Source organism: Cryptotermes secundus, unplaced genomic scaffold, assembly GCF_002891405.2.
Source record: "Cryptotermes secundus unplaced genomic scaffold, Csec_1.0 scaffold1120, whole genome shotgun sequence".
Taxonomy (NCBI): domain Eukaryota; kingdom Metazoa; phylum Arthropoda; class Insecta; order Blattodea; family Kalotermitidae; genus Cryptotermes; species Cryptotermes secundus.
Window position 1 is genome coordinate 161708 of NW_019729911.1, and position 13517 is coordinate 175224.

Genomic DNA, 13517 nt, shown 5'->3' on the forward strand with positions numbered 1-13517 from the left:
TCGAAGACTGCAAGCCATATCCAGTATCAGTATCATAACCAGTAGTCTGTTAGTAGTAAGAAAGTAAGGTGCAGGTTATTCCCAGAACTTCTTGTTAAATTGCTGTGTATTAATAATGTGCGCGCTGTTGTCTGTGATCTAGAGTCAATGAGATACGATGGAATCAGACGTCAGAAGGGATTTGAGAGAAAGCATTCATTTTGAAGGATACAGGAAGCTGAAACCCCGTCCAGGATAGCTGATCTCCGAGCGGAGATTCAAAGTATTTTATCAATTGGATTTGGGAATCTTGGTGTGATGGAGCGGGAAGCAGAATATCCTGTGAATCCAGGACACTTCGTCATTCTAATAAATCTGAACATGTTTTGGTAAAACGAAGCGTAGTTCGGAAACGTAACCGTATTTCAGCGTTGCTTGTTCTTCCGGCGCACAAAAGAATTAGTTCTTCATTCATGAATGCTGTCCAAATTGTTTCAGCTTGTCTGACTGGCTTGCACACACTTGCACAAGTACAAGTCGTAGCTACCGCCCGCACGTAGCCTTGACGTAACAAGAACAACAGGGCGCCCCGTAAGCAGATGCAGCAGCCGCAGCGCGCAAACACACGCTAACCGACACTATCATCAACGTGGTCGTATTCCAATTCCAACATGATTTATCTCTTACTTTCCACTTTTTTGTAATGTGCTCTCTTACGTACGTTACTCTCAGGCTGACAGTTTCCTGAACAATAATACGGAAAAGTAAATACGTAAAACTGTCCCCATGCTTAACTAATTAAGCACTACGCCATGAAAATGTTTCCTTGACCTGGCATTAGATGGAGACGAGTGGTCAGCTTCACGCCCCAGGCACTTTATTCCCTGGGAAACAGTCCCCGGTACCCACTGAATAGGAGGCTGCGTGGGGGCCCAGAGCCGGTCTGGACGACGTGGCGAAGAGAAAGTTCTAAACCTTACCGGGACTCGAACTCCGACCCGCAGCCAGTCGCTAACCCGGCCAATACTCCACTTCATACTCCACTCCTTCTATTGCCGCTTCTTCAGAAGTGGCACTGGCTTGAACACGCATGCAGCCCGAGATTTCGACGCCTGCCTGGGTGCCACGATGTGACCAGACATCACCCAACCCACAAAATTCGTTCATCTTCCGACTCATTCAGAACGAGGTTTGCTGAATTGCTATTCAGACAAGTGGTATGACTCGATGGAGGGGCGATCCGACCGTAAAGTTTTATTCACACACAGACACAGAAGACAAAATGCATATTCATGTCACGTGGAAGATCAAAACACTGAGGTCCAGCGTTCGAGCAGTCTAAGAGCGAGGCACACCAAGGAAACTGGCAACCGCGACGCAACCGCAATTTCCGAGAACTGTTATCAGCCTGAGCTGAATACGTTACTGAATGGAGCAGCGCAAATTGAGGAAACGGCAACGCAGTTTCGGACTCACCAGGCTACATACTAGTGATCTGTGCTCCATACTACGAGAAGGCCTACGTCACCTTTGTCAGGACGAGTGTGCTTACTCTTCTCATTTACTCATTTTTCTAGTAATAAGATCATTATAACTTCTTGAAATTCCTTCCAGAATACAGAGATTACTTCCCAAGAAGCTTATGAATCCTATTTACACTTTCAAATCACAAATTCAACAAGTTCATACCTGGGCGAACAGAAGAACGAATTGTAATGCATAAAGAAATACGCATATTCGTTTAGACTTCTTTATTTTAATATAAACTGATAACGATTATAACTAAAGAACGTCAGGCAGTTTCTTCATGATTCACCTCGGCGTTCATGATGCATGAACGCAAACAGCTTCGATCAGCAAACTTCACAATACACTGAGGCCAACGCTGCGACATAAGCAAACCTTCTGACTAATGAAAAAGATGCGCAAACTTGTATATTTTAAGGTAAATTTGTGTGCTCAATCGAAACAGAACTGCCCTGGCTTGGGGATGTTCAACAGCTAGGCTTACCGGTAAAGCACATACGGACGCAAAGCCTTCGCATCTCGCTCTACTTTACGCGTATGTCTATTCTACAAATTCTATAAAACTGGTGAAACTCCTAGTTGTACAAAAATATTTCGAAATGAATGAAAAGCACTCGTTTCAAAACACTGAGCACTTTGGAAACCTTGCTTATTACAAGTATTGTCCAAGGTATGGTAACCGTTATTTCGTCCTTAGCATCGACTGTAGGGGTGAGTAATCAATAAAACTGCCCCCCCCCCAAAAAAACACACAAAAAAAACAATTTCAAATCCTCCTTGAACAACTGGAGACGGTATAGGGCACGAACTACAGTCCCTGCTTCTGTAGCCGGAAATATCTGGTCGGGGAAGCGGATATTTTTACAAACCCACATATCTCGTTTTCCCGTTCTGTGCTTCCACTTCTGAGGGTACTACTGACACACGGGGGGAAAGTAAACACTTACTGCAACTTCAGTGCAAGACGGTAGTTCATACTCGTCGTACAATTAATTTACTTTCCATACCTTAGACGTTAACCAATCCCCCCCCCCAATATGTTGGTTACCACAACGGCCCGAGACGCTAATATGGGCGCACTCAGTAACGGAAAAAGCCTGTAACAATATCGAAATTACAGTTTTCAGTCTAATCAAGCTTACTAGCTCTTTTCTTCCTCAGGGAAAAATCAGAGTTTCGGTCGAAGGCGAAACGTCTACGCCAAGGGATAAAAAACCAAGGGTGCCACAAGGTTCCGTTCGATAATTTATATATCAAGCCAAGGCGCCATGCTATATCAAAGGCCTTTTCAATAGCCAAGAATACGGCAGCCGTAGACAATGTTATTGTTGAAATTTAAGGTGACGGACATGGAAACCAAACTGGCTTGCACTGAGTAGGCCTCTTTTCTTCAATGAGCCTTTGCACTGTTATATTTTAGCGTCCTGTTGCACTGACTCATGTCCATGATTTATGCTAACCGTCTTACAGTGCATACACTTTTTTCACCTTATTCTTAAATATTAAAATCTATTATTATATAGGACGTATATTTATTTTAGTCATTTTAGTATGAAGACATCAGGGCATGCAATGCAGTAGTTAGACGTGCATAGAGAAAACGCACCTGAAGATGGCACATTAGTGCTGAAACATGTAGTGCAAAAGAGAAGAGTAAGGTGAAAAAAGTGTATGCACTGTAAGACGGTTAGCATAAATCATGGACATGAGCCTTTGCACTATATTCCGAATAACTTCCTCGAATAGCTTGCCTGTTGTAGACAAGTGGTTAATCGTAAGTAAATTTGGAGGGAATTTCGGGTCCTTACGAGGTTTCGGTGACGTAACTTATGCCTTCCAAGGCTTTGAAAAATGTGACAGCAGAAGACAGTGATTAAATAAACGTGTCAGACGTACCAGTGGTCTTCTTGGAAGATGCCTAAGGCATTGGTTTCGAATACCATCAAGTCCACAAGCCGTTGCCTAGAAACTGAATTATCTATGTCTCCTGTTCCGGCTTTCAGTCGTACTATCAGAACATTAGGCGTTTCCAAAATTACTGCATTCTGTATGCCAAATGATAATAATAATAATTTTATTTTCTTAAGTCTTCATTGAAAATGGAACATTTTTACTTCTGTCATTTTTATAGTGTGAGACAGGCATATTGGATTAAACAAAAGAGTAAAAAATGACTATTAAAGTCTCTTAACTTAAGGCTCCTGTTGGAATAAATTTCCATAACATCACTGATACAACAGAACTACTTCAACCTGTCCCTTGCAGAACTGAGCACTTTCGGGTTCTCAGTAAAATTTATCTTTGGCAATGTATGACACAAACTCCGTCCTAAGTGCAACAATTTATTACAGTTCTTTTGTCTTCTTTTCTTCTACACTACACGTTTCGGCCGTAAATGGCCATCATCAGGTGTATACTCTCACGTAGCTCTTACACTGCACGTAGTTTAAAATTTAAAACACCAGCTTTCTTAATTGTTCATTTCTCCGTTGTTAGGTCCCGAAATATATCAGAATCCCCTTGCTGATATCTGTCAGATATGTATAAAATCTTTGTTAATTTACATACGTCAATTTAATTTTTGAATTTTGGTATTTTTAAAAGCAATTTAAATTTACAATTTTTTAATTTAAAGATTTTTAAATTTAAAATTCACAGGAATACTTGCTCTAGGTCTACTGTGGGGGCACCTTCCACTGTGTATCCTTCGCTATGAAGTTTCTTAGAATAAGATTGGTTAGTTTCCACAGCGGAATATCTGCTGCTAAAAGGCTTCGCATGGATGTCTGTGTGCGTTTTTCTGTGTTTGTCTACAGGTAGAGGCCTTGCGACGAGCTGATCACTCGCCCAAGGAGTCCTACCGTATGTGTAAGATCTAGAAAAACCGAGTGCCAAGGGGAAAAAAAGGCTTCGCATAAATCAAAGGAAAAATTGAAAAACTATTATTAGAAACTTCACTAAGGAATTTTTGAACAGGAGCACTTTTCGTGGATTTCATTTTAATATGCTCTTTGTGTATATTAGTGTTCAAATGCTGAAGCACTTGAAAGCGTTTTTTACAACCAGCTGTTTTCTCACACGCTCGGCAATAAAGAATTTCGTTATCCGTACTTATCATCTCTCCTTCGAACTCCCACTGATATAGCTGTAATTTATTTTTCTGACTTACTTTCACTTTCGGCATGACTACAGAAAGCTAAACAAACTTAACTACAGACCAGTCATCACTAATGTGAATGGCCTCCAGCTTCCAATGAAGAAGCGTAACGAACCTCATGGACTCTTCGGAAATAAATAAGTGAAGTCCCATATCGGTTGAATAGTATTACGTTGATAGCGGCTACATGTGAACGCTTCCGACTAACCTCTTCGCGGCCACTTTGATGGTACGCGGATGAGGCAAGTCCCGTCCTTGGTATTGCATCAGAAACATGAATCATGACGAAATGTTGAGTCAAATATGCAACATATTCTAATACTGTAAAGAAAAATTGTATACACACGACCATGTATGAAAATTTGAACATAAAATTAAAAAAAATTACATGATAAACATTTTAAAAAGGAAATATGCAGTATAAATAGAGATCTTCGAAAATACGCTTATTCATAAAACAGGCAAAATATGCCTTTATATGCACCATCAAACCATGTCCAAAATTTAAGAAATGAAGTAATTCATACATATATACAAACGAGCATACTTTCTGGTTGCAAGAAAGAAATATGCATTTGCATTAAAATCCGGTCCCTAGTTAGCAGGGACTGCGAGAAGCATGTGGTGATGCTGCTTTGCCATATCGCAGAGTGACACCATGGGTGAAATTGTTCCGTGAAGGGAGGGATGCCATTCAGGACGACCCCACGTTGACTACCACACAATTCAGCTTCTTGCTTCTTTGCTGGATGTCGACTGTCGATGGGCTGCGCGGGAGTTAGCCGCTGAGGTAGGCGTATGTCACAAATCTATATGTATAATATAAACTCCGTCGTAAATGCAACACTTTATTGTAGTTCTTGTCCCCCTTCTTTCAAACTACATGTGTCGGCCGCAACCGGTCATCATCAGGTGTATTTTACTCCACGTAGCTGTCACACTGCACTCAGCATTAACATTTAAACTCCAGATTTCCAATTGTTCATACTCTGTCGTCAATCGGCACCCGATATTCTAGAACTCCCCTTGTCGGTTTTGTCAATTATGTTTAAAATATTTATTAATACTGACTCGTCGATTGGTTTAAAATTTTTAAAATTCTCAATTTAGCTTTAATATTTAAAATTTAAATTTAAAATAAAAAATCACAGAGATACCTGCTCTATGCTTACATGTGCTGCAGTGGCTACCTCTTGCTTTCAGCACAGCTCGCGTGTTATTTTGTGCAGGTTCTCTGTGTGCGTGCCACTGCTTGTCTTCAATACGTTTGTGGGGCGCGATTATATTGAAGGAATGTAAGTGTGTTTACCTCAGGTAATAAAGCCATTTCAGAACTATAGAGGTTTTTCCACTACTTTTTATCCGACCTATGTATATATGAGACAAACTCCGTCTTAAGTGCAACAATTGAATTGTAGTTCTTTCTTCTTCCCTTCCTCCAAACTACATGTTTCGGCCCTAAATGGCCATCATCTGATGTGTATTCTTACGTAGCTGTTACATTGCACGTAGTTTAAAATTTAAAATCACCAGTCTTTCCAATTGTCCGTATGTATAAAATCTTTGTTAACCTACACGCGTCAATTTTAGAAATCAAATTGACGCCTGTAGGTTAACAAAGATTTTATACATACATACAATTGGAAAGACTGGTGATTTTAAATTTTAAACTACGGGCAGTGTAGCAGCTACGTAAGAATANTTTTTCCACTACTTTTTATCCGACCTATGTATATATGAGACAAACTCCGTCTTAAGTGCAACAATTGAATTGTAGTTCTTTCTTCTTCCCTTCCTCCAAACTACATGTTTCGGCCCTAAATGGCCATCATCTGATGTGTATTCTTACGTAGCTGTTACATTGCACGTAGTTTAAAATTTAAAATCACCAGTCTTTCCAATTGTCCGTATGTATAAAATCTTTGTTAACCTACACGCGTCAATTTTAGAAATCAAATTGACGCCTGTAGGTTAACAAAGATTTTATACATACATACAATTGGAAAGACTGGTGATTTTAAATTTTAAACTACGGGCAGTGTAGCAGCTACGTAAGAATACACATCAGATGATGGCCATTTAGGGCCGAAACATGTAGTTTGGAGGAAGGGAAGAAGAAAGAACTACAATTCAATTGTTGCACTTAAGACGGAGTTTGTCTCATATATATTGTGTGAGTGTAACAGGATGCTTAAATATAATATTGTCGACCTATGTACTTTGAACCATTCTGTCTTCTGAGATATCTGTCACGTTATGTATTCCACTGAAAGACAACAAATTTGTCGAAGGAACACGTCAAATCCACCTTCAGGGTTGAAGAGTACATCAAGCAAAAGTAGCACAAAGCAGAGCTCTGCTTGCTACCTCCTCCATGCTAGTTTCTAGGTTTGCTTACTCTTCAACCGCAAAGATGGAGGTGACATGTTCCTCAGAAATGTCTGTCGACTTAATGGACTACATGGCGTTATACGATTATACCAGAAGACAGAACTCTTCGTAACCACATCTGTGAGAACCTCATAATCCTACAAGAATTGAAGACACTATTCACGAAAAGTTCTGATGTTGCAGAACTCACACATTAATTACCATCACCACAAACTCCTACTATGGACCAATTAACAATTGCACTTCATATAAGCAAAATTTTAATTCAAACAAACTCCGTGGCTTGTAGTTCGCAAGCTAACTTTAACGACCAAGCGACCGCCGCTTGTCGGCGAAGTTAGTGCCAACTTTTGCGGATAAAGGGTGTCACGTGGTCAGCGCAACGGATTCCCACGGCCGTTAGTCTCGGTTTTCTAGAATGGAGCCACTATTTCCTTGAAATGGCTCCTTAATTATCCTCACAAGGCTGAGTGGACCCCGTTCCAGAACCACTATTTCTCAGAAAATCCGGTAGCGCTGGGAATCGAACCCGGAACCCCTGAATCTGTAAGCATGAACTCTGACCACTAGACCACAGAGGCGGTCTCCTAAAAAAATATATTTCTTCAAGATAAATTATAATGTTAGCCTTGAACCCAAGTCCCAGTTTTCCACATGGTTTCTCTCTCTTGGGACTCAACAATAATGTGTGTTCATCTGTTTCCTCATATGTGATATAGGAGTATGTGTTATCCAACTCAATCTCCTTGACTTAATCACTGTAACGATATTTGACAACAAGGGAAAAACATTATGGATCTCCCTACTTCATGGTTTCAACAAACTGTTTTCATGTGGAGCAGCTTAATTTTGTGACAATCTTTTCGATCATTATGTCATTAATACTTATTGATTATCTATCATAGCCATGCTGTATGTTATAAAGGCTCAAGGAAGATACAGACACCAAGGACAGATATGATAAGAGTTTCTGACTCGCAAGTCAACGACCACACAAACATCAATTCTAAAGTACACTGCATTTGTGGCACACAGAAGCCCAAATGTTAAGTCTGAATTTCTGCTTGCACTGAAGAATGGTAAGAAAACACCAAATAAACCACCTAAACTACTCTCTAGTGGGTTGTTTCCTACAGGCTGTAACAATTACTTAAGCAGCATGAGATGAAAAGTAACGGAATATTTATGAATGGTGATTTGGAAAGGAAGCAGGATGAACCCATCATGGTCCACTTTATGACACTGCCCTGGCTATTATCTGTATAGACTACGTGAAACCACAAAAAAAAACTTAACCGTGATAAATAACCAAGATTCTGAGCAGAGACCTTGCACCATGGAGGTAATACATTCCTTTAATAATTAATTAATTAATTAATTAATAAGTAACTTTATGGAGATGCACCACTTTTGAGAAGCTAAGAGTCACTTAGGTGGCAAAGAAATTACGGACTTTGTGTAGAACTTAAGGCTCATTACCGTGCTCACAAAGCCCACAGAACTTCACACAACTTTTTAAAATAACCTAAGCTTTAAATAATTTTATATGGACAAAATATGGAGGATCTATCTACAGTATAGGCCGCGCCATAGCTCAAGCGGTTAGTCGCTGGCTTCCCACCGCGGCGGCCCGAGTTCGATCCCGGGTCTGGTCAAGTGGGATTTGTGGTGTACAAAGTGGCGCTGGGGTAGGTTTTCTCCGAGTACTTAAGTTTTCCCTGCCAATCTTCATTCCACCAAATTCTCCACAATCACCCTCACCTATCATCTGGGGCTGGTACAATAGGCCAGAAGTGGCCACAGTACAAGGGACTTAGTCCCACCCCACTAGCAATAAAAAAAAATCTACAGTATTGCATGAAGATCCCATGGATACTTGCCATCAACCATCTACATGCAGTCATGACATGTAGTCAATTTCAAAAACTTTGCACAATCAATAGAGACAAATAATATTTTTATTTATTTTTAGTTTATTTAACAAAATTTTCAGTAATTTGCGTTATATGACGTAACTGAATGATGGTAAATAATGAATTGGAAAGGAAGTAAAAAAAGCTGTTGTGGCCTAATAGTAACGTATTATCCCAACAGTTTCATGGAGGGACTGACGAAAACTATGAACATCTTCATACAGAATAGTTGGTGCCTAAACTGAGATTTCAACCAGTCACCTCCCAAGTAAACTAAGAAGCACAGCAGTTCAGCCATCATGCTTGACCCAAAATGGTCTATGGAAGGTACTTTCATGTGTTAGAGAAGACAATCAGTTCGACATACATATAGTTCCTGCTAATGAACCTGAGCAGTCCTTGCATACTTATTATACATTCTCTGCATGACATAAAACTCAATCAATGTAAGGGAGATCATGTCTCCATGTCTACCAGTCCCTCCTGCCAGATGCATATTGCAATTCAAGAACTGCTGGACTGAGTTTGTTAATTTGATATAACAGAAAGATCATAATAATGGATGTAAACATTCAGAAGCTAGGAGCATTCAGAATGCCAAGTGCAAAGAACATACATGGAAACTATGAGTACTCCAGCACGAATTCCACTACCAGATATACAATTTCATAAAAATCCACTCAGTATTTCTTGTGTTGTTACATGTGGACAGAGGGCAGAACTAATAGGCACTATCTGCAATTTTGCATTGCTAATGTGCCAAAGAACAAATTTTGGTTCACTCAGATTTCGTCTCAATGACCATGGTGAGGTTAACAGTTAAAGAACAATGCACATAGACTTGGCTCCCACAGTCATCGATTTGAATCTCACATAAGGCTGGATGTATGTCTGCATTTTACTGCTAGCAATCTTCACACTTATCAGCATAATCCCTCATGTCTGTGTTCTGCCCCAGTCTGTCTCACTGCACATAAAATACTGTCAGCTGATAAATTCTAGTAAGTAATTCCCATGACTATCAATTGTAGCATATCCAAGAAAAATGACTAGAGAAATGGGGAGGGATTTGGAATCCGAAACAGAGAAAGCTGCAAATATAGAACACCATGGATAAATAAATGATAATTCATTTAAATGGTATAATACTTGACAACACAAAGCTGGTCTTTTGCAAGTATTCTTTACTTTTCTTTTCAAGTGAAAGCCTGTAATAACCTTGCACGCTTCACAGATTTAGTGTTCAGTCTCCATGCTTCACTGGGTACGCAAGTTAAGAAATTGTATTCATCTGTACATCATGGGAAAGGCTGCCAATGTCCAGAGTTCCAGAACCTGACTTGCACGCACCAATAAACTTACTGTCTTTCCTCAGAGAAGAAGCAGGCAGCTCATTTACATAATCATTCAACCAGCCACAACATAACCGTAAAATTTATTCTGAAAATACTGCGTGAACTTAAAACATTATACAATAATTAAAAAGGAAGCTGACTTCTGTCTTCTGGGATACAATGCTCTGCAGTCAATTCAATGGACATCATCATCTTACATCACAGAAAACAGAACCCTTCATAACCACTGCTGCGAAAACCTCAAATACTATAAAAATAAAGCAGATCAAATTACTTTCAATGAAAGATATGGATAATGAAAAGATGAAACTCCCCCAGGGCATTGGAACCCTACCATGAAGGCATAATCATACAGAGCCTGAGGGTAAAGCTATTTCCACACCTCTAGTCTTTACATGCTCCCATGGAAAGAGAACCTCCTACATCCATCAGATGGGCTCCAGGCTGTCTGGACATGACAGGAAAGACAAACTATCCTGCCAGAATGAAACCCCAGTTGTCTACTCCAAAGCCAACAACCCTAACTGCCTGAGGCATTCCATATATTTTCCAAGGAAGAAAAACCAATTAATACTTCTGGTAACTGGAGGTCAAGGATACACTACAGTGTAGCTCAGATTAAGTTATTTTGGTGTGTTCAAGGTATGCAAATGAATTCCTCCATGTTAACTCAAATTTTCAACAATTCCTGCTACATAAGAACTGAGCATTTACTCTTACTGTTTACCTTCTCAACATAAATCTTTTACTGTACAGTCCTTTCTGCATTATGTTCACACACTATTCTGCCTCTAAACAATATCAATATTTCGATTTGCTATAGGTACCCTCCATTAAACTTTTTACTTGGTTATTTATGATAATGTATAATCTCCTGAGTTGTGTAACATTACATTAAAGTATAGTAGGATGGCTGTGAATGAAGAACAAGGAGGAATCTAAGAAAGCAAGCATAATATTAACCTGGACAGACTAAGAAAATAAAAAGAAATAATTTTTACACTCTGTTCTCAGCCAGGATATGAGACTAAATACAAGCCAGATGCTGTGCCTTAGTGCCAACACACAACTTCTAAAAAATCAACCATGAGATAACATACTAATACCAGATATATTCCTTGGTTAAGAAAATATTTCACACATCACTAGTGTCTTATCAAAATTAATGTTGACATGGACCCTCTTGTTACATGATGCAAAGGTCTGCAAGAACAGTGTTTCCTGTATAAAGATATGGTTTTGTAGGTAACAACAACAAAAATCAGGTTCTCAGTGACTCTATGCATAAGCATAACTTGGGTAGTTCTGCCCTCCCTCCCACTGTCCAGACATGGGAATGTCTGTGGCACACCAGGGTTTCTTTTCAAAGAGGACCTGCCAAAAAATTTGCTTACAAACTAATATTTTGTTACTGAAAAAAACATCTGTACAGATCACCCATGAGTTACAAATCTCTCTCTTGAAACTCAAACGGTGACACATTTAAAAATGTTTTAATTTGGTACACATTTCTTCCTTTCTTACTTCGATTTTTAAAAAAAATTTTAATTGGGGGCAGATGCCTGGTCCCCCCACCCACCGAGTTTACATACACAAAGTGCTGGGAGTAGCAAATCTTTAACAATGAAACAAGATCATCGTTTGGGCCACAGTAAACCCCCAAACCAAATGTTTTATGTATATATACCTACAAAGGAAAGAAATGATGATGGGGAAAACTGAATGAAAAACTGTACAGCAACTATAATAAACAAAACCTAAATTTCAACCCACTGATGGTCTTCATCATATGTGAAAATGGAACCATTAAATTTAGTCAAGACTGCTTTAAAGTTCAAAGACTTGTATCCAATATGTTCAAGTGTTTTGAAAATTATACTTATTTTGGGTTTGTCAAACAAATAGGTATAATTTTATATCCTCAACAAAGAACAACTGTTGTTGCTAATACTTTTGGTCACAAAACCTCTGGATGCTTGGCTGTCTCGAAAGAATTGTTTGAAAATGTCGTTAAATATCTAAATTTTTAGTAGTGTAACTAAATACTGTATTAATAATTTTGGAGGGGGAAGTCCATTGCCAGAATCGGCTAGAATGATCCTGAATTCACTGTTTACTGCTAACACTAATCATACTGTCAATATCTCTAGGCCAATCATTCAATCCACAAACGTATTAATGAAAAGATTATGATCCTACCTCACAGCCACTCTGACACTGGAGTCTTCATCTCCTGCTATCAAAGACATGATATTTCTTCTAGATGTTGCAGAGTGTCAGCTATTCTAAACTGGGTCTGATGTAAAATTTAAACATTTGCAACTGTCACAGCCGTTTAATTAAGAATATAATACAAAGGTAGCACCATCACTGAAAATCAAACTTCAAGCATAATCATCACAGCCACCGAATATTCTCGTTGTTCAGTTCAATACTGTTTCATTTGAATGAACCGAATTCATAATCCACGCCGTTTACTTGTTAAGAAACACAGACGAAGTCAATGATATGCATACAGAAAAAACTACATATTTAAACTGCATTCAAATGTCTGTAACCATAGTTCGTGTCTTCTGTTCAAGCTATACCCAACGCTTCAAGATACAATATAAAACCTAAACCATGAATTAAACACGAACCCACACCTTAAGGCAACGTGACTGCAGCAGCAAACTGTCATTCACGAATCAGAACTGACATAAATCTGTGAATCAAGTTAAGGGGAACAAAAAAAGCAACAGCAACATAAATCACAACCCAATACCACCACTCTTCTGCAGCAACTGACACCACTGAAACGACTGAAACTGACTTTTGCAACCGCTGCGGATCCACGGATCACGAAGATCACGAATAACCAAATATAGGGCGGCAACAAAATGCAACAGCTGGGAAGATTTGCGTGCGGAAGCATATACTAGCGACATCTAAACCCCAAATTATAGAATTACTTGAACGAAGTACGCGCTTATCACACGTCTTCTTGTCGCCAAAGCAATTCCTTTGAACTGTCAACTCTGCTTGCTCACTACATCATGCTAGTTTCTTGCTTCGCTTACCCTTCAACCCTGAAGATGGAGGTGAAATATTCCTCCGACACGTCGGTTGATTTATGCCGAACTGCAAGGCTTTATTTCACAGACATTGTTCTTCAACCATATTGCAAGGCAATTCAAAATGCTAGTCATCGTTGAA

General features: G+C 39.3%; 1 protein-coding gene across 1 annotated transcript in view; it reads right to left on the reverse strand.

Annotated features, from left to right (window-relative positions):
• Positions 1-13101, reverse strand: part of LOC111865831 (kinesin-like protein KIF21A) — a gene marked incomplete in the record, with an annotated part of 129152 nt that extends 116051 nt beyond the window's left edge. Inside the window, 1 exon segment of the mRNA XM_033751981.1 lies at positions 12522-13101. Within this exon segment, the coding sequence (XP_033607872.1) occupies positions 12522-12571 (50 nt within the window).
• Positions 13102-13517: the final 416 nt, after the last annotated feature.